This window comes from Mustela nigripes, chromosome 1 (genome assembly GCF_022355385.1).
Source record: "Mustela nigripes isolate SB6536 chromosome 1, MUSNIG.SB6536, whole genome shotgun sequence".
In the NCBI taxonomy this organism is placed as follows: Eukaryota; Metazoa; Chordata; class Mammalia; order Carnivora; family Mustelidae; genus Mustela; species Mustela nigripes.
The window spans coordinates 51,402,955-51,430,549 of record NC_081557.1 but is presented as its reverse complement, the minus strand read 5'-3'; the positions used below and the strand labels follow the sequence as shown (position 1 = coordinate 51,430,549).

At 36.1% G+C, this 27,595-nt stretch overlaps 1 protein-coding gene across 5 annotated transcripts in view; it reads right to left on the bottom strand.

The window, feature by feature from the left end:
• The window catches only part of UVRAG (UV radiation resistance associated), a 301,403-nt gene that overhangs the window by 161,309 nt on the left and 112,499 nt on the right, over positions 1 to 27,595 (bottom strand). For all 5 annotated transcript variants that reach the window (XM_059411138.1, XM_059411155.1, XM_059411145.1 and 2 more), the window contains one exon: positions 3,521 to 3,626. In XM_059411138.1, the coding sequence (XP_059267121.1) occupies positions 3,521 to 3,626 (106 nt within the window). The remainder of the gene's footprint in view (positions 1 to 3,520; positions 3,627 to 27,595) is intronic.

Here is a 27,595-nt window from a genome sequence, read left to right as displayed (position 1 = left end):
AGAAGAGACCCCGAATCACTAAGGAAATGTTGAAAAACAAAAATAAAACTGGGGGCATCACGTTACCTGATTTCAAGCTTTACTACAAAGCTGTGATCACCAAGACAGCATGGTGCTGGCATAAAAACAGACACACAGACCAGTGGAACAGAGTAGAGAGCCCAGATATGGACCCTCAACTCTATGGTCAAATAATCTTCCACAAAACAGGAAAAAATATACAGTGGAAAAAAGACAGTCTCTTCAATAAATGGTGCTGGGAAAACTGGACAGCTATATATAGAAGAATGAAACTCGACCATTCTCTTACACCGTACACAAAGATACACTCAAAATGGATAAAAGACCTCAACGTGAGACAGGAATCCATCAGAATCCTAGAGGAGAACATAGGCAGTAATCTCTTCGATATCAGCCACAGCAACTTCTTTCAAGATATGTCTCCAAAGGCAAAGGAAACAAAAGCGAAGATGAACTTTGGGGACTTCATCAAGATCAAAAGCTTCTGCACAGCAAAGGAAACAGTCAACAAAACAAAGAGGCAACTCAAGGAATGGGAGAAAATATTTGCAAATGACAGTACAGACAAAAGGTTCATATCCGGGATCTATAAAGAACTCCTCAAACTCAACACACATAAAACAAATAATCATACAAAAACAATGGGCAGGAAATATGAAGAGACACTTCTCCAATGAAGACATATAAATGGCTATCAGACACATGAAAAAATGTTCGTCATCACTGGCCATCAGAGAGATTCAAATTAAAACCACATTGAAATACCACCTTACACCAGTTAGAATGGCCAAAATTAGCAAGACAGGAAACAACATGTGTTGGAGGGGATGTGGAGAAAGGGGAACCCTCTTACACTGTTGGTGGGAATGCAAGTTGGTATAGCCACTTTGGAGAACAGTGTGGAAATTGCTCAAGAAATTAAAAACAGAGCTTCCCTATGACCATGCAATTGGGTATTTACCCCAAAGATACAGAGGTAGTGAAAAGAAGAGCCATCTGTACCCCAATGTTTATAGCAGCAATGGCCATGGTCGCCAAACTGTGGAAAGAACCAAGATGCCCTTCAACGGAAGAATGGATAAGGAAGATGTGGTCCATATACACTATGGAGTATTATGCCTCCATCAGAAAGGATGAATACCCAACTTTTGTAGCAACATGGACGGGACTGGAAGAGATTATGCTGAGTGAAGTAAGTCAAGCAGAGAGAATCAATTATCATATGGTTTCACTTATTTGTGGAGCATAACAAATAGCATGGAGGACAAGGGGAGTTAGAGAGGAGAAGGGAGTGGAGGGAAATTGGAAGGGGAGGTGAACCATGGGAGACTATGGACTCCGAAAAACAAGCTGAGGGTTTGGAAGGGGCGGGGGGGTGGGAGGTTGAGGGAACCAGGTGGTAAGTATTATAGAGGGCACGGATTGCATGGAGCACTGGGTGTGGTGCAAAAACAATGAATACTGTTACGCTGAAAATAAATTTAAAAATTAAAAAAAAAACTTGTATTCTGTAGGACTCTTTGGAGAGAGCTTTGGAGCTCTCTCTAGAAGAGGTGCCACCCCACTGATTCATAAATCATTTGAAAAAGTCAAGTAGATACTCAAATTAACTGGGTTGAATTTTGTTATTTAACATGCGAGATTCATTTGTAAATCTAATATTTATTGAACCTACTATGTGTTAAGCACTCTTCTAGACACTGGTGAATACAGCAGTGAAGAAACACAGACAAAAACGTCTCCCCTCACAGAGATTAGAGAGATAGATAAATAAAATACCTATGTAAAATATATAGCATGTTAAAGGGTAATAAATACTATGGAGAAAAATATAACAGGAAAGGGAACAGAATGTACTGAGAAGGGTTGGTTTTAGGAAAGTTATATGGGAAATAGATGATGCCTAGGTTCACCTTCAGTTCAAAAATCAACAATTCTTGTCTATGTTGACCAGGCAGCATAAAAACATACAGTGAACCTCTGAACCTGACCTCCTTAAACTCACAAATTCTATCACCTTGCTTGGTGTGTCACCACTTATATTTTAGAAAAATAGGATTAAACATACATTTTTCCATACTGAGACAAAACATATGCTGTCATTTAATGAAATAAGTAATTTCCCAGTCCTGCCTTGGGAGACGAAAAAAAGAAAGAAAAAAAGAAAACAAAAAACCCTAGCAATTTGTCCTCAGACAAGGGTTCTATAAATGTGGCATTTCTGTACACTACAGAAAGGCTTAAAATTAGCTGCTTTTTCTCCTTTTCCAATATATTTGTGGTCTGGCTTTTCTTCCTTCACAGAGGCTAAGTTAAAACAAGAGGTGGTTTAACAGCTTCTCCAAAACAGAAGAATTTCCCAAGGCAAGAAAAGTCAGATGGAAAAGCATTACTACTATAGCTATTATAGCTACCATATTTTGTATGCCTGCTCTGTGCCGGATACAGCATCAGACACTTTATCCATCAGGTTGAATTACATGAAACTGCCATTTATGGGTCAAAATCAGCAATTTTATAAAGTTTAAATACATTATCATCCGTTCACTTCAAATTCCATGAGAGAGACATCTCTGTTGATGGTTAACTGTGCTGTTTTTCTATAGTTCATCTATTAAATTACTATCTCTGGCATATCTTCAAGATAATACAGAATATTTAGAGGTACAAAGGCCTTCTCCTAAGTTGATGGTGCTATATATGACAACTGGAAGATACTGCCTATCTAGGAGAAAACAAATACTTCAACCTTTTTTGGTTAGGACTTAATTTGAGGATTTGGAATTGCATTTTAACTATCATAATCCATAGCACAAATTTCATCAAAAGCTAACCATAGCCATGTGGCTTCATTTTGAGAAAAATTCAATTTATTAGTTATGCCTACTATTCTGCTTACAAAGACACAATCTTTATATCAAAATTAGTATTTTTGTCCACTAGAAAGAGTATAAAACAACCCCAAATTATACTAATATCTTAAATTCGTCTATTTGGGTTGGAATTTCTATTTCTTTGGAAATGCCTCATCAATCTTTCCCAAAAGGAATCTCTCCCAAGAGAGAACACTGTCCATAAACCAACCTATTAAGTCCAATCCAATAATTTAAAATTCATCTTTTAAAAAGGAGATTAGTCCCCCTAAAGTTTGTTTTGTTTTGTTTTTTCTTTCTGGCAGCTATTTCTTATTCACTATACAGTTCGCATCTAGAATTTACATTGATAAGACATTAATAAAATAACGTTTAATTATTTTCTAAGTAATTGTATGTAATCTAAAATTTCACCTAGCAGCAAAAGGCAGGCATTCTGCGTGTTAGATTACAGAAAATAGGAAAGTGTTCTCCAACATTTAAATGCCAACATAAGTCTCAACAAAACATTAAAAGAAAAAATAACTAAAGCTTTTTGAAAAAGAAATTAATTAATATAAGAAGAACATGATGATCACATTTAGAGACCAAGAAGTCTAAACAAGTAAATATATTTTAAAACCTACCAGTTCATTGCTTGTAGATGTGAGCCTTAGCTTTTCTTCAATTTCCTTTCCAATTTTCTGAACAGTTACCTGAGTCTGTTTAATTGCACACTGGGCTCTATGAAGCCTAGAAATAAAAGTTGCAGAAAAATTTAAGTGAGTTAACTATAAACTTTTAACACAGAGCAACAGATATAAATGGAACAAAATGAGGACAAAGTTTCCAGGATAAGCAGAACTAGGAATCAACTCAAACTGACCATTTCATAATTCCTTAGCATATTTATAATGAAATAAACAGCAATTACTGTGGACCTTAAAAACACCCTTTCTATTCCTGCCTGCCTGCCCACCTCTGATATACTGAGAGCTAAAATGGCAAACTCACAGGAGTCTGGAAGACACCTTAGAAAATAATCTAGTTGAGGGGTTCCTCGGTGGCTCAGCTGATTGGGCACCTGGCTCTTGGTTTCATCTCAGGTCATTATCTCATGGATCAAGGGATCAAGCCCACAGTCAGGCTCCACACTTGGCAGGAAGTCTGCTTGAAGATTCTCTCCCGAGGTCCTTCCTTCAGTGCTCTCTCTCTCTATAGATAAATAACGTTTGTTTTTTGTTTTTGTTTTTCTTAAAGGAAAGAATTTGGTTGAATTCTATCATGTTACAAAGGTGAAAACTGAGGCCCAGAGAAATTAAGTGGAGTGCTAAAGTCACCAGGAGAAGATCATTGATAACAAAAAATATTACCTATGGGTATATACGAAGGAAAAAAAAAGAATTAACAATAATCCCAGTTAAAGTAGTAGTAGCCACTCTGAAACAAGAAACACTGAAAAAATTAAAAACTATTTTTCTTTTTTGCTTTCATTATCAGTTTGTGTTTTTCTTAGTCTGTTGGTTTCCAAATATAGCTTATATATTTCTTTATACATATATACAAATTGTCTTTAGTTTTAGATATCGTGATTTTCATATAATGAAAATGAATTTCATTATTAATCTACAAAACAACTAGTAGAACTAATAAGGTCACAGGATACAAGGTCAATATACAGAATTCATTATATTTCTATACACAGGTCTTTGTTTCACAATCACAATTCTGATCTCAAAAGGCTTTCATTTTTTTTTAAAGAAATTAAGAAGCTGATACTGTAATTTATAAAGAAAAACAAAGACGCTAGAAGAGATAAACCCAGATACACTTTGTTTTATAAAACTACATAACCAAAACAATATGGTACTGGCATAATGATCAAAACATAGATTAATGGAACAGAGTAAAGGTTATATAAATAAAGCTACACATATATGGCCAACTGATTTTGGACAAAGGAATCCAGACAAACTAATGGAGAAAATAAAGTTTTCTAAACAAATGGTACTAGATAAACTGGCAAAAAAAATTAATTTCACTCCCTACCTCACAGCACATGCAAAAGATTAATTCAGTGACAGCACAGTAAACATAAACCCTAAAATCATAAAACTTGTAGAAAAAATAGAGAATCTCTTGCAACCCTGGGGGAGGTAAAGATTTCATAGAGAAGGCATGAAAAGCACTAACCATAAAATTAAAAATAGATAAATTGGACCTCACAAAAATAAAAAATGTCTGTACATCTAAAGATGGCATTAAGAAAATGATAAGCAGTCTGGGAGATAACACTTGCAAAACATCAATCTGACAAAGGACTGTGTCTGGAGTATATAAAAAACTCTTATAAATCAGTAACAAAAGATAACCCAATAAAAAATGGGCAAAAAAGCAAAATTCTTTACCAAGTTGACATAAGAGTGGCCAGTAAGTACAAGAAAAGGTACTCAACATCTTGGTCATCATGAACATGCAAATTAAAATCATAAGAAGATACCATTTTACACCTGCTAGGATAGCTAAAAGTAAAATAACAACACCTAATACTAGCAAGAATGTGCAGCAACTTGTATACATTACTGGTAAGAGTGTAACAAAGTACTACAATTTGGAAAACAGTTTCTTATAAAGTTAAACATCCATCTAACCCAGTATTTGTACTCCTAAGCACTTACTCAAGAACAATAAGAACATATGTCTACACAAAGATCTGTATAAAATTTTCTTTTTTTTTTTTTTTAAAGATTTATTTATTTATTTGACAGAGAGAAATCACAAGTAGATGGAGAGGCAGGCAGAGAGAGAGAGACAGGGAAGCAGGCTCCCCGCTGAGCAGAGAGCCCGATGCGGGACTCGATCCCAGGACCCTGAGATCATGACCTGAGCCGAAGGCAGTGGCTTAACCCACTGAGCCACCCAGGCGCCCTGTATAAAATTTTCATAGAAAACAACACAAATGTCCATCAAACAGAAGCATTAGTAAACAAAATGACGTATAATTCTACTCATCAATACAAAGGAAGACACACTGAATCACGCAACAATCTGAACTAATCTCAAAAGCATTATGTTGAGGGGCGCCTGGGTGGCTCAGTGGGTTAAAGCCGCTGCTTTCGGCTCAGGTCATGATCCCAGGGTCCTGGGATTGAGTCCCACATCGGGCTTTCTGCTCAGCAGGGAGCCTGCTTCTCTCTCTCTCTCTCTCTCTTTCTCTGCCTGCCTCTTCATCTACTTGTGATCTCTCTCTGTCAAATAAATAAATAAAACCTTAAAAAAAAAAAAGGCATTATGTTGAGTGAAAAAAGCCAAGAACAAAAAGTAGACTGTATGATTCCATTTATACACTGTTCAAGAACAAAAGCAATCCATGATGACAGAAATCCAAGAGTTGCTGGCTGTCTATGTGGGGTGGAACTGACTGGTAGAAGACAGGGGAAACAAAGGGAATTCCCTGAGGTGATGGAAATGTCCAACATATCTTTCCTGGAATGCGGGTACATAGCTATATGCAGAATTTACACTTAGGATCTATGCATTTCACTGTGTGAATTTTACCTCAATTTTTAAAAATCATTCAATAATTCTAACCTGAAAGATATCCTATATACAAGGTGAACATTTTTAGGGATTCGATGGCGTCAGAAACCAACATCAGGAACACAAGCAAAGACATTACTATCTCTGCCTACATTATGATGATGATAATGATGATGATGATACTATACACCAAAAATATTCATGACATATTCTGTACTTTCAGAAATTGCTTGATAGTTATTGAGGATTTCTTAGATCATCTAAAATGGCCATCTAAAAGGGAACAACTTAGGTCATCTAGAAGGAAACAAGTCTTACTATAGCTAGATTACTCATGAGCTAAGTTACTCAAGCAACTTCCTCGAGGATCCTGTGGAATCCAACAGAGGTTACACTCCATCCTACTGCCTCTTGCACTGGGAATGTATATGTACACACTCTCTTGGTAGTAATACTCTCTTACAAAGTTGCTCTACAGAAATTTAAAAGCAAAGAGAGGCCCCTTGTCATGCAGTCCCAGCATATATCTCCAGTCTCATTTCCTGATAGTCCTTAACTTGCGTGCGCTCAGCTCCCAGCAATTCTCCAAGCATATCATGCCATTTTTTTGTTTCTGTGCCTTTGAGTGAGCTGATCTATCTGCCTGTAAGTTTTCCCCATCTCTTAACAGATAAGTACACTCCTGAGTCCATTAAAAAGGCAGTTCAAGCACAATCGCTTCTTCAAAGACCTTTCTGGACTATTCCAGACAGATGAAGGCACTCCTTCCTCTGGAAATCTACAGCATTCCAAATACAAACCTCTAACAAAGATGACAGAACCACATTTTATAGCAACTGTTTATTTCCTTACTAGATCTCTCCAAGAAAAAAAAATCTCTTATTTTTATATACATTCTCAGCGCTTAGAACAGAATGTGGCACAAAAGAGGCACTCAAAAGGTATCTGCAAACTGCATGTCAACTAACGCCTGAACATAAAAGCTCAGTCCCAAGATTTGATTATTTTTTACAGGTATCAGTGGGAGAGTGAAAGATTATAGTGATAGTCTCTATATTTACAACTTTAAAATACGATATTCAAAGCAAAAAAAAAATAAAAACTACTCATGTAAGTAAGGAAACATGCAATTTTTACTAAAAAAAAGTCATCAGAATTGTAATAATAATAGGCATTATCAACTCAGAGCAGAAATCAACAAAATAGCCTGTTACTTTAAAAGGGGGAAAATGCTGCCTGAAACTCACTGGTACTATGCAAACAACCTTGTCAAATGGTAAAGACTTTAAAAATAAAAATGATTCATGACCATAATTAATGTATGACTTCAGCTATTTGGCTCTCACTGCCCCAGACGCTTTCTGATCTTACCTTAGGGGCTTAAAACACACAGACAGAGTCACATTTCCTCCAATCTTCAGTGTTATCCAAATAGACTTTCAGAGCCCCTGCTACATCAAGACAGAGCTAATAATGTCCCCCTTTCAAACCCAAAAGAAGAATAAAAGTTTGATATGTTTAGGCTTTTAAACATAACATGGGGCATCCTGATTCCCCTGAGGGTGAGGAGGTGAAGAACTGACAAGGAAAGGAACAACTACTTTACTTCTAAACCAGCTAGACCGCTTCAAAGGACTGTTTCTTGATTTTGCAAACTATGAAATGGTACTATAAAGAAATACACATCATCTAGTCATCTGGTGGCAGGTCAAATACCAACACTAACACTGCCAAGCTGAAATAAACTCATTACCATGGGTTTGAGGAGGAGGGATCAAACAGCTGAGAGGCACTCTAACTGGAGCAAACAGATGCAGCCCTATTACTTAATATGCTTTGAGATAACAGTAAAATGGAAACTGGGCTCTAAAATAATGTTTTAGGGAAAGACAGTGCTGTGAATATAAAAATCTATGGAATAAAAGGCATTATGTTAAACAAATATTATATATTGAGACCATACCAATCAAATATTAACAATCATCTCAGTAAAGGAGAAGTTAGGAGACAATTTTTGTCCACTTAGTATCGATCATATCACATCTGAAATGCTGCATTCTATTTTTAGGTGAAATATGACAAATCAGAATCCCTAGAAAGGCAGTATACTTCCTTATGACATGTGGGAAGAGATAAAAAGGGAGAAGTAAATATAAGAAAAGACAGGTATCTATTAAGACAGATACCGTATCATTGATGACTTTGTATTTCATAGGAAGAAGCATAGATTTTTTTTTTCCTGAAGGAATTATGAAATCATTAAAGTTTTAAGTGAGGGGCGCCTGGGTGGCTCAGTGGGTTAAAGCCTCTGCCTTTGGCTCAGGTCAAGATCCCAGGGTCCTGGGATCGAGCCCCGCATTGGAGGGAGCCTGCTTCCTCCTCTCTCTCTGCCTGCCTCTCTGCCTCCTTGTGATTTCTGCCTGTCAAATAAATAAATAAATCTTTAAAAAAAAAAAGTTTTAAGTGAGAAAAGATTTAATTACATTTAAACTTTAGAAAGATCTTTCTTCCTAAAAGAAGGTAAACTGGACACAGAGGCAAGACTGTAAACAGGAAGGCTAGAGTGTGGTTATTATAGCTTCCTTAGGAAAAGTTTAGGCATTGCTCTAAATTAAAAAGGGAACAGGAATGTGTAGACGTGAAAAGTGAGAGAGAAGGAGAAATAAAGAATGATGCCCCAACTCAACAAAACAAAACAAAACAAAAAAGAATGAGGCCCAAAAACAAATTACCAACATCTGGAACACAAGGAAAGACATCACTAGATCTTATAGACATTTAAAGGGAATTACTGGGAAATTATGAGCAACATGCCAAAAATTTAAAAACTTAGATGACAGTCAAATTGCTTTAAAAAATCCCAAGTTTCCAAAACAAATAAATGAATTAGAAAATCTGAATCGCCATTATTGGTTAAAGAAACTAAACTTGTAATTAAAACCACTTTCATGTACAAAACTCTAGGTTCAGAGAACTTCACTGGTATTATACTAGTTTTAACAAAATCTTTCAAAGAAGAGGAAACACTTCTCAATTTGTTTTATAAGACCAGTATAATCCTTATACCAAAACATGACAAGAACATGACAAGAACATGACAAGAAAAGACAAGTACCACACATGACTATAAATGCAAAAATCATTTAAAAAATGTTAGCAAATCAAATCCAGCAATGTATCAAAAGGATAATACACATCTTGCTCAAAGAGGTTTATTTGAAGAGTACAAGGTTAATTTACCACTTGAAAATCAATAATGACAAAATAAAGAAGAAAAATATGGCTATCTCAAAAGATGCCCTCAAAAAAGCATTTGATAAAATTCAATACCTGTTAGTGATTAAAAGCAAAACCAAAAAACCTTGGACAAACTAAGGGAAAAGGAGAGCTGGGCGCCTGGGTGGCTCAGTGGATTAAGCCTCTGCCTTTAGCTCAGGTCATGATCTCAGGGTCCTGGGATTGAGCCCCACATCAGGCTCTCTGCTCATCAGGGAGCCTGCTTCACACCCCCACTCCCCACCCCCACCTGCCTCTCTGCCAACTTGTGATCTCTGTCAAATAAATAAATAAAATCTTTGAAAAAAAAAAAAGGAGAGCTTACTCTGATGAAGAATTTATTTTTTAAAAATCTACAGCTAATACAAAAGAGGGACTTAAATGAAAAAACCTACAGCTAATATTAGATCAGGAGCAAGGAATGGTGTCTGTAATTAAACTAATAAATAACTTTAGCAAGACTGCAAGATTCCAGATTAACATATAAAAACTTAATGGTATTTTTGTATCATATAAACAAATACTAGGTAACACTAATGAAAGATGTGCAAGGCCCATGCACTGTAAACTATAAAATATTGTTGAGAGAAATTTTAAAATCCCTAACAAATGGAAACATGTAACAATTATATGGGTTGGAAGATTCAGTGTTGTTAAGAAGTTAAGAGTCTCCCCTAAATCTATCCAGAGTAAAAACAATCCCAGCCAAACCCTTGCAGTCTTTTTTCTTTTAACTGACAAGCTGATTCTAAAGTTGATATACAAATATAAAAGTCCTAGAATAGCCAAGAAAATGTTAAAGAAAAACAAAGTTGAAGCTTACATTACCAGATTTTATGACTTATCGCAAAGCTAGAGTTTATAAAGTAATAGTTACAGAAGTCTAAACAAATAGATGAATGAAACAGAATTCAGAGTATAGAAACAAACCCATTATATAAAATAAATCTATTTTTTGATAAGGGAAAGAAAAATTTTGTCAACAAATGACACTGAAATAACGGATTTTGACATGGGGAGAAAATGAACCTAAATCTCTACCTCACATCATATGCAAAAAGTTAAACTGAAATAGATCAAAAACTAAATGTAAAATCTAAAACTATAAAGCTTCTAGAGTAACATGTAGAAACTGTATTCATGAGCTCATGACCCTGGATTAAGCAAAGATTCTCTAAACAGGAAACAAAAGGTATTATTCATAAAATAAGAAGCTGATATAACATATTATAGCAACATTTGAAACTTCTACTTATTAAAAGGTATTATAGCAAAAAGTAAAAATCAAGACAGAGAACAGGAAAAAAATGTTATATATATGTGTGTGTGTATATATAATCTCTATATATAATCTGACAAAGGATTTATATTTATAATACCCAAAGAATCTTACAAATCAATGATAAAAATAAAACTCAATAAATGTTATCAAAATATTTGAATAAACACTTCACAAAGGATATAAAAATGGCCAATAACATGAAATGGTGTTTAACTATTCATGATGGATTTAAAATTAAACTCAAAAGGTATCTCAGAACGCACTGTAACTGCTCAAATTTTCAAAATGACAATACCAAATGATGGCAAGAAGTAGAAAAGCTGAGCTTTCAAACATTGCTAATAGGACTGTAAAACTGTATAACTACTGAAGAACTGCTTGGCAATTTTCAATAAACTAAACATACTATCTATCATATGAGCAGGTAGTTCCATTCTGAAGTATAATAAAAGAATAAATAAATAAATAAATAAAATAAAAAGCGTGTGACCACAAAAGACTTCCATAAGGCTATTCCTTAAAAGCTTTATTCAGAATTTTAAAAAGTAGAAACAACTCAAACATTCATCAATAAGATACTGGGTAAGGAAATTATGGTATATGCACAGAAATATCACTCAGCAATAAATAAATAAACTGCTGATCTATAAAATAACCTAGATAAATTTCAAAAACTGTATGTTGAACAAAAAAAAGTCAGAAACTGAAAGAGTACACCATATGATTCCATTTATAAGAAGTTTAAGAACAGGAAAAGCTAATAATGAAGAGGCAATAAGAAAAGGGTTTAACTCAGTCAGGGGTAGGAGTAAGGGTGTAAAAATGATTGGCAAAGGGGTATACGGAAATTTTCTGGATAATGGAATATATTCTATACCATGATTGAATGATGACAACATGGGTATGTACATTTGTCAAAACTCATCACACTGTACATTTAAATTCCCTGCGTTTTACTGTATATAAATTATACTGCAAAGAAAAAATGGGAAAAATGATAGCTGGTATACAGCTTGGGGAATCAGGAAAATGGTGATGTTATTTATTGAGGTGGGGAATACAGAATGAGCAGTTTGAAAAGATATTCTACCTTCAGTTTGAGGTGCCTGTGTAATATCCAAAAGGAGGTGTTGAATATGACTTGAATATAAGAGTCTGGAGCTTAGTAGACTGATCTTGGCTGGAGACAAAAATGTGGCAATCATTAGCACACAGATGGTTATTAATGTTATGAAAGTGAATGAGATCATTCTGGAAGACTGTGAGAATGAAAGAGAACAGAGCCTAGAACAGAATCCTGAGGAACATCAATATTTAAGGGATTAGAAAAAAAAAATTAAAAGCTGCAAAGAATTCTGACCAAGAATGTCCAGAGAAGTAGAAGAAGAGCTGGGAGAGTTGAAGTTACAGCAGTCCAAGGAACAGAACATCTCAAGACAAAATGACCACTGTCCTAACATCAAGTAACCTAAATCTCCTGATTTAGCAAAAAGAGCTTGATTAAAGCTATCTGGAATTTGTTCTCCTTTCTCCAAGTCCACTGCCACCGTCAACTTTCAACTAGCCAATACCCTGCTGACTGGCTTCTCAGTTTCTACACTTGTTCTCTCAATTCCATCTCTCCTTTGTACCAAAGGTAACCTTGTCACCTGGTCAGTATTATTGTAGCTTATCTGACCAAAGAGTCTCCAAAATGCCGCCTTATCAAGCTCTATGCTAGTCTGATATCACCCACATCATTATGCATGTTGCACCTGTCAATAATCTTGTGTGAAAGAAGAGAACAACCAGCAACACAGTCCACCAGTACTCCGTGTTTCTCCTCTCACAGACTAACAGAGCTAAACCAGTTCTCATTTATGTTTTAATTACTGATGCTTTGATACATAGCTGTGACTAAATTCCCTTGGAGACAACTAGAAATATTACAATCTACAAATCTGTAACTTAAAAGATTAGTGCTGTCTAATGCAGCCATACCTAATCACTTTTCCTTTCTTCATCTCTACAGACACAAAATGTTTTAGATATTCTAGGTTCTCTAACAGCTAGTGTTTGTCTATATAGTTCCTATCATTATGTAATACACCTAGAGAAAGTTAACACATATGTTCTTCTAGTCATGTTTATAACACTTAGCATCAATGATAAAGATCTAGACACCGTGAAAGTCATGAATCACCACACTGCTCTGGAAGGGTTAACAGGCAGCAATATCACATTACACCAGTCTTTCCCCTCCCTCTCCTCTCTCCTAGTCAGTACCCAAATCTGTTGATTCTTCTTCCCCTATGCTCTTAACTCAACATTTCCTTTTCCTTATTCCCACTATAGGTACCCCAGCTTGGCATTAAAAAAAGGCCTCCTGGGTGGCTCAGTGGGTTAAGTGTCTGACTCTTGATCTCAGGGTCCTGAGTTCAGGACCTGCATTGGGTTCCAAGCTGGCCGGAGTTTACCTTTAAAAAAGAAAAAAAAGAGGCCTCCCTCCCTCTTTCTATCTCTGCCCTCCTCAATCCATTTGGAACACTGCCAGGAGAATACTCCTCCCCAAATACACATTTTAGTGGTGTACTATTTTGGGGGCGCCTGGGTAGCTCAGTGTGTTAAAGTCTCTGCCTTCAGCTCAGGTCATGATCCCAGAGTCCTGGAATCGAGCCCCACATCGGGCTCTCTGCTCAGCAGGAAACCTGCTTCCCCCTCTCTCTCTCTGCCTGCCTCTCTGCCTATTTGTGATCTCTGTCTGTCAAATAAATAATTTTTTTTAAATAGTGTACTATTTTTTTTAAAGATTTTATTTATTTATTTGACAGAGAGAGAGGTCACAAGTAAGCAGAGAGGCAGGTGGGGGGCGAGGGAAGCAGGCTCCCTGGTGAGCTGAGAGCCGAATGTGGGCCTTGATCCCCGGACCCTGAGATTATGACCTAAGCCAAAGGCAGAGGCTCAACCCACTAAGCCCTAATGGTGGACTATTAAAAAAATCAAAACAATGAAATGGGGTCCAGGAGATCTGCCAACTCTTTAGTGATCAATAAGTAGGCTGACTACTGGCCCATTAGTTTCTTTGCTTGAGAACATATGGAATGTATACTGTGGCTATTTACATACAAATTAACACTCAACTGTTTTAGCCTGGAAATTCAAAGTCAAATAAAATCTAGCTCAGGCACAATATTTGGTATTTAATATTATTAAAATCCTGGGGCCAAAATGAACATCTGGCACATAATACATATTTACATATTTAATAAATAATTGAATGAATAAACATTTATTTAGTGCTTACTATGTTGCCAGGCACTGGGCTAAAAACCTGAAATGTAATATTCCATTTAACCTTCGTAACAATCCATAAACTTCATACATTATCATTCTCATTCTACATGTAAGAAGCCAGAATCAGTATTCAAAACCAGGTTTGTCTAAGTCCAAAGCCCATGGGTTTTCACTGTTACCTATCTTCTACCCATAAACCTATCATTCCTAAACCAATCTTGCCATCATCTCCCCAACAAACTTCAGTATCAGTAATACTTTACATGTTAAATTAATTTTTAGTTTCCAAAGTCCTTTTTTTTCTCAGATACACTGGCTCAACTTTCTAAATACGCAGGTCTCAGTTTAATGCTCCTACCATACCAGGTTGCTCTGTGCTTTTTCTACCATTCTACTCACAACAGCCCTTATCCCTGATCTAAATCTGCTACTGCTTTCTACCCTACTACCTTTGCAGCAGGCAGAATTCCAAGATGCCACCAAGATTCCCAGCCCCTGGTATACTAGCCCAGTATCATCCCCTCCTCATGCATGTTAGCAGGACCTGTGACTATGATAGGATATTACTCCCAAGATTATGCTACTTTATAAGGTGAAGGTATTTGGAAGATATAATTAAAGTCCTAAATCCTGACTTTTAGTTAATCAAAAGGGAGATAAGCTGGTGTTATAAACTGAACTGCATCCCCCCCAAAATTCATATGTTGAAGCCTTAAATCCTAAAGTGACAGTATTTGGGGACTGGGTTTTTAGGAGGTAGTTAAGGTTACCAGTGAGGTACAAGGGAGGGATCCAAATCTGACTGAATTAGTAGCTTTGCAAGAAGAGAAAGAGATAGCTATCTGTCTCCCTTCTTCCTCCCAGTACAGAACAGACCCAGAAATTTCTCTAGGAGAGGAAAAACTCGGGTGAAAGTCCAGGCATATTTAGTAGTTAACATTTGCTAAGGCTATACCCTTATCTGATTTGTGGTCTTCTTCACTGACCCTGGGAGCGTGGCTCTATCTGGAGTCCAGATCATGTAATAATCTGCTTACTGTCTTTCCCTGCAGCACTGGATTCCATATGCCTTGAAAACACAGTCCTATATCTTATTAGTATATATCCTCATATAAGCTTCCTCATAGTACCTGCTACGGACCTTCAATACATATTTCTTCTCTTCCTTCCCTCAGGAATAGGAAGGAGCCCAGAAGCACAGCAGACATTTAAACCCTCAAAGCATAGGAGACACTCAGTAAATAACAGATGACTATTTTAAGATTTCATCTGATTCTGTTTCTCCTAGATTGTATGAAATGTTGACTCATAAATTTACTCATGTTCTCCTATAAGTGTATCAAGCATAGAAAAACTCCTGGAAAAATACCTTGAGAACTTTTTTTTTTTCAAAGTTTGCAAATCACATAATACTAGAATACAAATTTCTAACTGTCAAATTCCATTTTATTTATTTATTTTTAAAGATTTTATTTACTTATTTGACACAGAGAGAGAGATCCCAAGTAGGCAGAGAGGCAGGCAGAGAGAAAGGGGGAAGCAGGCTCCCCGCTGAGCAGAGAGCCAGATGCGGGGCTCGATCCCAGGACCCCGAGATCATGACCTGAGCCGAAGGCAGAGGCTTTAACCCACTGAGCCACCCAGGTGCCCCGTCAAATTCCATTTTAAAGAATGATTTTTATAATGGAACCTAGGAATTCAGATATGTCTGCCTGGAACAAAGGTCTATCATTTCTCATTCTAGATATTAAATGCCTATCAACATAGCCTGAATTTTCCTAGCAGTCACATTTCACTGATTATTAACACTGATTAACTACTGACTTAAGGTTCTGTATCTTCTTTTGCTTAGGCTGTGCCCATATGTCATGCCTTCCTCTTCTAATACTGTTGGTTTTGGGACTCAAGTATAAGGCTATATTCTTATCCCAATTAAATCCCAATTAAATTTCATCTTGGAATTTAAGATGGGCTGAATATATATGTGTGTGTGTGTATGTATGTGTGTGTGTAAATAACTGAATGAATGGACATGTTCATAAAGACTAGACAAAACAGAGCCCTGTATCATGCCATTAGAAATTTCCCTCTATATTGATAATAGGCAGTTATAAATCTTCCTATTTTTTACTATCATCCAGATTATACTTCTTCATTTTGTTCCTAAAGGTTTCATTACATAGATTGTCACACAACTTCCTAGAGATATTGTCTGGATCTAAAAATCTAATTATCCTTTCAAAATGGAAACATGGGTCTGAGGTAACTTGTTCTTGTGAATGGTTCACTAAAGGGGAAGGGATTTAAGCTTCAATCTGATCGAAAGATAGGTAGAACAACTGTATGCAAGAGAACAGTCATTTTGAGTCCTGAGACTAGCTTTTCAAAATCATTAAAAGAGCAGACTGCACTGCATGTTCACAACAGGAAGCAGGTGGTGTGCTAAAGCAAAGAGTCCATGAGAGCGCTGTCATAAGAGGCAGTCTGAGAAGGGTGATCAGACCCAAATTACTGTGGACTTTAACTGCTTGAGAAATCTTTTGCATTTCCACAGCACCTACAGCAGTCTTGGGCACATGGGACTCACTCAAATATTTGTTGATGGGTTTATTAAATATGATAGTTTCCCAAAAGACCAGAAATCTACCCCAAAGCCTACTTCTACATTCCTCCGTCTAGACCATACACATAGTTGAGAAGAACACATCGTCTCATGGCGATGGCATCAAATAAGACAGAACACTATTATTACTTATGAAATTAACACTCTCATGGAAAAGTAAATGGTAGCATCGTGGGTGGGCAAGTTCTACTGAGGAGAGTTAGGTGGTGTGAAAGCATGTGATAATGAGTATGTCAGGTCTAAGTAAGATGTATCCTCAAGAACAAACAACACTGATGTAGCAACAGTTACAGAACAATAATCAACTCTTCAGATTTCTAATTTACATCTTGAATAACTCGTTTCAGGCAAGAAGAACCACATTTGGCATAAGAGCAAGCTAAATCATTCCCAGATGTTTTCATAATACCATCCATGTGCTAAAATGCAAGTTTAATTTAAAATATATTCATTTTACAATAAACATACTTGAAGAAGTACATATAAAAGTACCTCAGAATTAGAAACAAGAAAGGGAACAAACTACACTAAGGGCAAAGTTTTAAAAATTAAAAGGAATACTATATAGAACTTTATGCCAATAAACTAAAAAAGCCAGCAAAAGTAAATGATTTTCTGGAAAACAATAAATTACCAAGTTGCCTCAACAAGCAGTTGAAGCCTGAATAGATCAATAACCACAAAGAAATTGGGAAGGTAACCAAAAGGAGGCAGAGGGTTTGCAGGCCCTGACGGATTTATGGGTGAGAACTACCACCTAAACCTAAATTATCTAAACTGTTTCAAATCATGGGAAAATACAGAGAGCCTCTCAATTCATTTTAGGCTGGGGTAGCTCTTACTAGTTTTGATTTGGGTAAGTAGAGCACACTAAAAATAAAGCTATATGCCTGCCTCATTCATAAAGAATTGCAAAATACTAAACAAAACATTAGCAAATCTAACCTAAACCTAACCTAATTAAAAATTATATCATAAGCAAGCAAAATTATCCTATGATTACAGAAGGTTTAATATCAAGCCTGTGTAGTTGTTTATTAATAGAAAAACAAAGAAGAAAAATTAGATTTGTTACTGAGTAAAATCCTTATACTAGGCATAGAAACATTTCTTGTTTTAAGACTTTATCCAAGAGTGTGAGAAAGAGAGCATGTGCGTGCACCTAAGTTGGGGGAGGGGCAGAGGGTGAAGGAGAGACAGAATATCAAGCGGACTCCATGCTGAGTACAGAGACCAATGCGGGGCTCAATCCCCATGACTCTGAGATCATGACGTGCAGAAAATCAGGAGTCAGATGCTTAAGTGACTGAGCCACCCAGGTACCCTGAAATGTTCTTACTTGATAAAAGGAACCTATCAGAAAAATCTAGCATACAAGGTACTCAATGATCAACTACCAGAATATGAAGGATATCCTCCATGGCAAACTAAATTTTCTGTGTAGGACCACAAAAAGACCTCCCACCCTACCTGGTTTTCTGCAATGTTGCCTTAATATTTCTCCACCAAGAGGTGGAATCTATTTCTCTAGTCCTTGAATCTAGGCAGGCCCTATGACTGTTTTGATAAATACAGTACAGCAAAAGTAACTCTGCTAGTTCTAGGCATAGCCCTTAATTGGCCTACAAACTTCTACAACCTCTCTCTCAATACTCATCCTGGGGGAAACCAGCTTCCAAGTAAGAAATCTTACTACCCTGACAATGCCATATGTGAGAGAGCCCAAGTTAGTCACATAGAGAAGCTCCTTAAAGGAAAAGAAGACAGAGTCAGCCACTCTCCACTGTTCCAGCCATTCCACCTAAGGCACCAAACATGTCAGTGAATATCCGTATGTCCAACCCTTCAGATGACTTCACCCACTGTTGCCATTTGACTGCAACTGCCTCAAGTAAAAACCACCCAGGCTATGCTCAAGTCATCCCAGAGAACTCTGAGGATCTGAGGATAATAAATTGTCTTAAACTACTAAGTTTGGAGATGTTTTTATAATGTTACAATAGAATACTCACCGTGGAAGACTTAGTCAATCATAATAAATTTTAAGAAATAAGAGGTATACATTTAGAAAATAAGAGACAAAGCTGTTACTGGTTGCAAAAGATGTAATTATCTATATAATATACCCAAGAGAGTCAGTTAAAAACTATTAGATTAAAAGTCTTCAGTAAAGTAACCATATCCAAGACCAGCATGCATAATCTAGAACGCCTTTTCCATTAACTTTATATGATATACCAAGCAGACTAATTGTTTCAATTTGTGAAACCACGGTACCAATGCAGTAAAAAAATATATGTGCACGAATGCACTGTTTGGTTTTGCTGGGCTCACAGTCATAGATCTCGCATCTTTAACCCTGGTTAACCAGTTTATAAATTTTCATCTTTGATCATGAGAAAGACAGGGCAAGAGGAATGTAGTTGAACTAGTATACATTCATTCTGAAAATACTGATTAAATCTCATTACTCACAGGCCTCTTTAAAAATAATCCACTGCCTCCACACAGCCTCTTCCACAAAATTAATGTTTCTCAATGTGAATTTCACTATGTTCTGCCATCTGTATAATCTCAAGATGATTCTTCTGCCCCTGTAGAATCTTTCTACTCTATTTATCTCTTTCTCTATTCTTATTGTATGGTCTTATACCTCTTTACAGACCCTCAGATCTCTTCTAACCAGAGAACTTTCTTTATTCCTTCCCTTTGAAGACTTCAGAAAAATCACACCAGCTTCTTCTTTTCTAAGTCTGTTTCAATGCTCACAAAAATAAAGATACTAAGTATCTTATGTATTCTTTCATTCAACTCCTATATGTACCACAAAGTTCAGCACTCGATTATGCCTGTCTGCACACTAGTTTTTCCAAGCACTAAATCTTATTCAACTAGAAAGACAGTAAGTCTCTTGCCTTCTTCTCTTGTATCCTCTCCCCCCCTGTATCAAACAAAGAGGTGCACACTTTGCAAGTGCTTCATATACACTGTATGGCTTTTAAAATCAATTTTGAAACTGTAATTTAAATAATATCCTTCAACTAATTGGCTTTTGTGAGAACAGTATTTAAAAGGAAATTGTTAAGCTTGATTAAATATTTCTTTAAATTGAGGTATAACTGATATAATATTACATGCATTTTAGGTATACAACATAATGATTTGATATCTGCATATACTGCAAAAAGATCACCACAATAAGTCCATTTGTTTTTACTGTTCTGATCTTTTAAGATCAAGCCTTACCCTCTTCATCTCCTCCTGAGAAATTACATGGGTACAGATATAGGCCACATTTTCTAGGATTCTGAATTTTCAGGCTTGTGGTCATCAGACAGACCAATGTAAGGGTTCATAAAGACTTTCAACTTGGTTCTGAGGTTTTAGCAATGTGATATTCTTGTGGACTATGACTTTTAGTGTAAAATGAAAGATTTTTAAATTACTCAATGGTGGAAAATGGTATTTACTTAATTTTAATCTTAACTCTGGACCAAAAAAAAAGAAAAAACAGTATCAGGTTCAAGGGAGAAGATGACAGATGCAGTGATTATAATGACTAACTTTAAAGGAGGCTTTACTGAAGAGATAACACATGTAAGGGTTTTTTTCTGTTTTGTTTTTGTATGTTTTTTGTTGTTGTTTTGTTTGTTTGTTTGTTTTTAGGTCTTGTCAGAAAAGTTCTAATCCAGGGAAATTAACAATAAAGATATGTCAAAGTGTATACAATAGCAAAAATCTGAACAGAAAGAGCTGGTCTCCATCAAATGCTTGGGCATGCATAGATAACAATAGTAAAGTGAGAAAAGCATTTTTATGGAGTTTACTTCTGCAAAGTAAATCCATGAATGGTGTTTTCTTCATTGAGCAAAACTTTTTTTTTTTAATTTATTTTTTATTTATTTTCGGCATAACAGTATTCATTATTTTTTCACCACACCCTGTGCTCCATGCAATCCGTGCCCTCTATAATACCCACCACCTGGTACCCCAACCTCCCGCCCACCCGCCAATTCAAACCCCTCAGATTGTTATTTAGAGTCCATAGACTCTCATGGTTCACCTCCCCTTCCAATTTCCCCTGACTCTCTTCTCCTCTCTAACTCCCCTTGTCCTCCATGCTATTTGTTATGCTCCACAAATAAGTGAAACCATATGATAATTGACTCTCTCTGCTTGACTTACTTCACTCAGCATAATCTCTTCTAGTCCCGTCCATGTTGCTACAAAAGTTGGGTATTCATCCTTTCTGATGGAGGCATAATACTCCATAGTGTATATGGACCACATCTTCCTTATCCATTTGTTCGTTGAAGGGCATCTTGGTTCTTTCCACAGTTTGGCGACCGTGGCCATTGCTGCTATAAACATTGGGGTACAGATGGCCCTTCTTTTCACTACATCTGTATCTTTGGGGTAAATACCCAGGAAAGCAAAACTTCTTGCAAAAAAATGTCAGCTGAATTAAAATGTATGTCTGAGGACATAGCTGAAAACTTTGGTGCAAACTCATTTTGTTAAATGAATGGTAACAAACAGTTCAGACTGGCAGACAATCCAGAGATGACCCAATAATTCATTATGAGGGTATTCATCAGAATCACCTGAGTTGCTTTTTAAAAAATAACTCGTTCTTGAAGCCTCTCGATCAGAATCTATGATAATTAAAATGATAATTATGTATAGGAATGAAAAAATAATCATAAAGTCACTGATTTATAGGGCACAACTTTTACAACTAGTGAATATTGTCCATTTATGGAAATACAATAACTTGATACATGTGGATTTTATAACTATAATGTGTGGTATAGTGTACTATAGTGAAGAGAAGAGGCTGTGGTGTCAGTGGTGGCTCAAATCCCACCTCTGTTGTTTAGTAACCGTGTGACCTTGTACAGGTTACCTAACCTTCTGTGCCTCATCTAGAAAATGATGATAAAATGGTACATTCTTCAAAGGTTTATTCTGAGAATTAAAGATTTTAAAGCATCTATCATTTTATCATTTGAAAAGTACTGCAGTATTAGCTACGACCCTAATTATTATTATCCTCTTAATCTTTCTGTATTTATTCCAGCAAGAATGCCACTGTCCAAAGCACTCTTGGGAGTTGCCTATAAAACTATACAGTCTCTGAATTATCTTCAAATAAATGGCAAATCTCTATCTTTGCTGGAGGACTTGATATTTTAGGAATCATCAAAAGTAACCTAGGCCAAGTTTTTGTGAATTAGATGGGCCATCAGGTTGGGTAATGACCTTTGAAGTGAAAAATAAAACGTGATGATATAATAAAGCACTTTTTTAAAATGTTAGCTCCAGAAATAATAAGTAATAGACCCATGGTCAGTTAAGGTCATCTTTGTAGTCAAAGGATCATGATAATGATAATGTTAGTATTAAGAGTTATTTTAGAGGTCTTTTAAATCAATGCTCTCATTTTCTGTATGAAAATGAAACCCCAATTAGTGTAAGTGACTTGCTCAAAATCTCAGTCAGGATGCACCGGTCAGAAAGCTGAGACAAAGCCCAAGATTCTTAACGTCCAGTTCACTTCTTCTTCCTCTACACCACCCTGCCTTGTTGGTCTCTTGGTCACATCTGCATGCTGCTTATACTCATACACATGGTCTTATTGCTGGTACCAGAAAGTAAAAAACGTTGCTCCCAGAAACTGAAAGGTTTTCATAGAACACCCCCCCAATGCCAATACATGTGATTAACTTTGCTCATTTTTGGATTTTAGTATAATGTTTCAGAACTGGCTTAACAAATTTCTCCATTTGGCCCGCTATCTGAAGAAAATGAGCAAATACAGAACTCCTTCTAGATTGGCAGCTCTGTTGCAGTTTTAACTGGACACAAATCAAAGTTACTGCAGTGTCTCCAAAGACATGTTTCTACCAGCATATTACTACTTATGACTCTTGAAGTCTGTTCCAAAAAAATAAACGAGCACAACTCTCCTTTTTCCTCCCCCTTCATCCCATTGGACCTCTTGTTTATTACCAGTCTCACACACTCACAAATGCCTCTCCTCACAAGTCTTTTAGTCACTGATAAGCAAAAACCAATTTGAAATAGGGTGAGACATTACAGCCTCATAATCTTTAGACTATATATTCATCAGGCCTCCTAAGTTCTACAGAGTATGCATGGATGTATGTCTGCATATATGTATGTATACAGTATACAGATACATATGTATACTGAATATGTGTGTACGGAATTATATAAGGACACTTTGCTACAGTAAAAAGACATTCAACTGGAAACCAAAAGATCTGGTTCAAACACTGTTCTACCAATTTAAGAGCTGTGATTTAGAGGATATTCTCTAACTTCTCTAAGCATCTCTAAGCTCTGAGTTCTCTATAGAAAGGGATGACATCCTATTAATCTTTTAAATCCCCATCCTATTGTGCTTGGCCCATAGTATGCCTTCCATAAATTTGTTTCAGTTCAAATTTGAATGGGAACAAAGGCAAACAGAGAAAGCGACACAGAAATAGAAAGATAAGGCCCACGTCTTCCACAAGAGAGGAGTGTAAAGTCATATATATATTTGTTCTTACTCTAAAGTCACTAAAATGTTCTACAGGATATCAAAATTCTTAGACACAGCCTAACTTATTCTACTTCTGCCAAGACAGAGTAATACAAATGGTATTTACCCTCCCAACTGAAACAACCAGAAAAACCTAAGAAAACATATGAAACAATGGTTCTCAAAACACTGGCTGTCAGGCAAGAAAAGACAGTAAAAGCTGAGAATAAGGAAACACATGAGGTGAGCCCTATAACTTCTCCAGCCTTACTGTCTGCAGAAAATTTCCAGATTGACACAAAAGGAAAGGGATCCCAACAGAGTAAGGTCATCTCCCTGAATTGAAAAGAAAAGCTGGGACTCCAGAGAAACCACAAGTACTAGAGTTCTCAGTATATAGTACTAGAGAAGAGAAAGCTGCACACAAAAAACTCCAGAGATCGGGAGAAGATCACATTCAAGTTTTCAGTTGTGTACTGATCGGTGAATCATTGGAGGAAACTATGCAAAGCCAGAGAAAAAACCATTCAAAAAGACTAGAAGAAAAAATAAGCAGAGATTGCAGAGGGCCAAGAATAATGACTATTCCCCAAAGACAGAGTATGACCCATAACCCATGGGCCATACACAAAGTATTGAGGAGAGTTTTGTTTTGGTAGTACATAAAATCAAACCTAGACTAAATGACATTCTGATCCAGACTTACAAAGCTTAAAAAGCAAGATGTCAAAGGATTGAAATTTTTCCAAGTAATATAACTGTATCTCAGAATAAATCTCGAGAATATTTATAGAACCAAAACATACCCAACAAACAATAAGGCAAAATTAACAATGCCTGGCATCCAATCAAAAATTACCACACATGTAAAGCAGGAAACTGAATACAAAATGAATGGCAAAATCAATCAATCAACATGAGTCTAGGAAGGCAGTGGTGATGAGGATGGATAGAAAAGAGGGAGAAAAGAAAGAGAAGGAGGGAAAGGGAGAGGAAAGAAGAGAAAGAGATCAATCAATCAAAACTGGCCAAGAATTAATAGAGATGATACAATTAGTACAGGACCAGTAAAACAGTTATTACAACTATAATTCATATGCTCAAAAGAGAAAAGATTGAACATGTAAAATAGAGACCAAGAAAATTTTTTAAGGACTCAAGTAGAACTTTTAGAGATGAAAACTAAAACAATTTAAATGGAAAAAAAAAATTTCTTGATGGATGAACAGATTAGATAATACAGAAGAAAAGATTAGTACCTGAAGATATACTAAATGTCTATGGATATTTGGATAGGAAATATTCAAAATGAGAAAACAATAATATGAAAACAAAAACAGAAACAAACAAAACATCAGTTACTGGTGAGACAACCTCACCAGACTCAATATACATGTAACTGTAGTCCAAGAAGGAGAAAATAGTGGAGGAAGACACAGAATTTTTTTTGTGAAAAATTAACGGCTGAAAAGTTTCCAAATGTGATGAATACTACAAATCCAGATCCAAAACTCTGCAAAAATCCCAAGGATAAAAAGGACAAGGAAAACTATACCAAGATACATCATAATCAAATTGCTTATAGAAATAATAAAGAGGAACTCTTAAAAGCAGCCTGAGAAAAAGCCATATTACACAAAAGAGAACAAACACAATGTAACCCAGAAGACATGGAGTAACATATTTAAAGAAATTAAAAACAAAACAAAACAAAAAATACCAAGCAAAGAAAAACACCTTAAACTAGATTTCCATACTCAGCTAAACTATCCTACAAAAACTAATATAACATTAAGATAGTTTTAGACATACAAAAGGTGAAAGTGTTCCATTACCAGCAGATATACACCATAAGAAGTGCAAAAGCAAATACTTTAGGCATAAGAAAAATGATACTAGATACAGAAAAAGTGAAGAGCCTCAGAAATGTAACTGTTTGGGGAAAAATAAAGACTGCTATTATTTTAAATTTCCGTAGAAGATAATCAACTGTTTAAAGCAAAAAGAACAATATATTGTAGGGTTGGTAACATGGAGAAGTAAAACACGTGATAAGAATAGCAAAAAGCTGGTAAGAGAAAAATGTGCACTGATGTGAAGTCCTTATACCATATGTGAAATGGTATGCTATTACTTTAAGATGGACATTATAAACCCTAACACAACCATTAAAATGACAAAACAAAAATTTAAAAGTTAACAGAGCCAAGAAAGGAAATAAAATCTAAAATTATGCAGATAAAGAGGAAAGGGGAACAAAGAACAAATGCAACAAACTGAGTACAAGATAGATTTAAGCTCAGCAATAAGTTATTAATGTAAATTAAAAGTAGTCCAAACACCCCAATTAAAAGGTAACACTGTCATATTTCTTTGAAAAAAAAAAAAAAGCAAGGGGGCACCTGTGTGGCTTGGTCTGTTGAGCATCTGCCTTCAGCTCAGGTCATGATCCCAGGGATCGAGCGTTGCATCAGGCTCCCTGCTCAGAGGGAAGCCTGCTTCCCCCTCTCCCACTCCCCCTGCTTGTGTCCCCTCTCTCACTGTGTCTCTCTCTCTGTCAAATAAATAAATAAAACCTTTAAAAAAAAACAAAAAAAGGACATAGTCAAAGAGTAAGGTTAATATGGTTAAATGAAAACAAAAGCCAAGTTGAAAACATTCCTATAAGCCAAACCTGAAATAATGTGAGTATCAAAATAAATTACTATAGTAACAGAGGCACTGGGTGGCTCAGTCGGTTGAACATAACTGTATCTCAGAATAAATCTGAAGAATATTTATAGAATCAAAACATACTCAACAAACAATAAGACAAAATTAACAATGCCTGGCATCCAATCAAAAATTACCACACATGCAAAGATTTTGGCTCAGGTCATAATCTCAGGGTTGTGGGATCGAGTCCTGTGTAGGGGATGTGCTCAGAGCAGAGTCTGCAGATTCTCTCTCTCCTTCTCTCCCTTTGTTCCTCCCCTCACTCTCAATAAATAAATAAAATCTTTTTAAATGATAAATTAAATATAATTAATTATATTAACAGATTATAATCCATTGGATCACACAGGAATCCGTGAGTCCACTCTGATAAATACATGAGGAAGAGACAACAACTTCTCTTTATAGTAGGATGTTAACGGATGAATACAGAAGACGTGATGGAATCAGAAAATAATCAGCATCATATTAATAATTAATTCTGCCAAGAAACATCAAAGTATGTTAAAACTGAGGGATGAAATTTAATGAGAAATGAAATATTTACGTATCTAACCCCCCCATACAAGATATTTATAGACTGCCAAGTCAAAAAGGGAACATCATAGGAGAAACTTGGCAGACACCACTCTGAGCAAGTGTTCACAGTTAGCATCACAAATAATGAAGTAAATGAAAATTGTATACCACTTGACGGGATGCAACATCACTTCTATAACATTCCATCAAAAAATAAGTAATGTGAATCTCTTCAGTTAGGTAACACCAGACAAATCAAAATTGGGAATATTACAAAGTAATATTACAAAGTAAATGGCTAAAATCTCTTAAAATGCCAAGGTCATGAAAGTCAAGGAAAGACAGAGGAACTGGTTCAGACTGGCAGAGAATAGACATGGCCATTAAATGCAAGGTATGGTCCTGGATGGAATCCTTTTCTTACAAAAGATACTGAGACAGTTGGACAAACTTGAATGGATGTGTGAGTTATATGGTAGTAATGTGTCAGTGTTAACTTATGTTGATGGTCAAACTATGGTTATAAAGAATGTTATCATTTGTAGAAAATACACTCTCTTTTATTTGGATCATCTTCCTAATTTACTCTCAAATGGGTGGAGGAGAGGAGAAGCTCTTTACTTCTACAATGGTTCTATAAATTAGAAAATATTCTGAAGGAAAAAGACATAAAAGACTCAAAATATAAAAGGAGTACGGGGAGAAAGTAGCAGTATCCAAATCTCTTCCACAAGGCAGCCTGTCTAAACCCTTATTCTGTGGAGACAAAGGTCAATCCAGTGACACTGATACAGCATTTAACCATGTATTCATGACAAACACACCAAAGGAAAAAAAAAAACTGCCCTTTTTGCCAACTGATATATTTCACAATGTGGTCAACAGCTGCTTTACAGTAATAATCCATATGGTAGCAGTTTTGTAGAGACTGAGCTTTCAGTAAC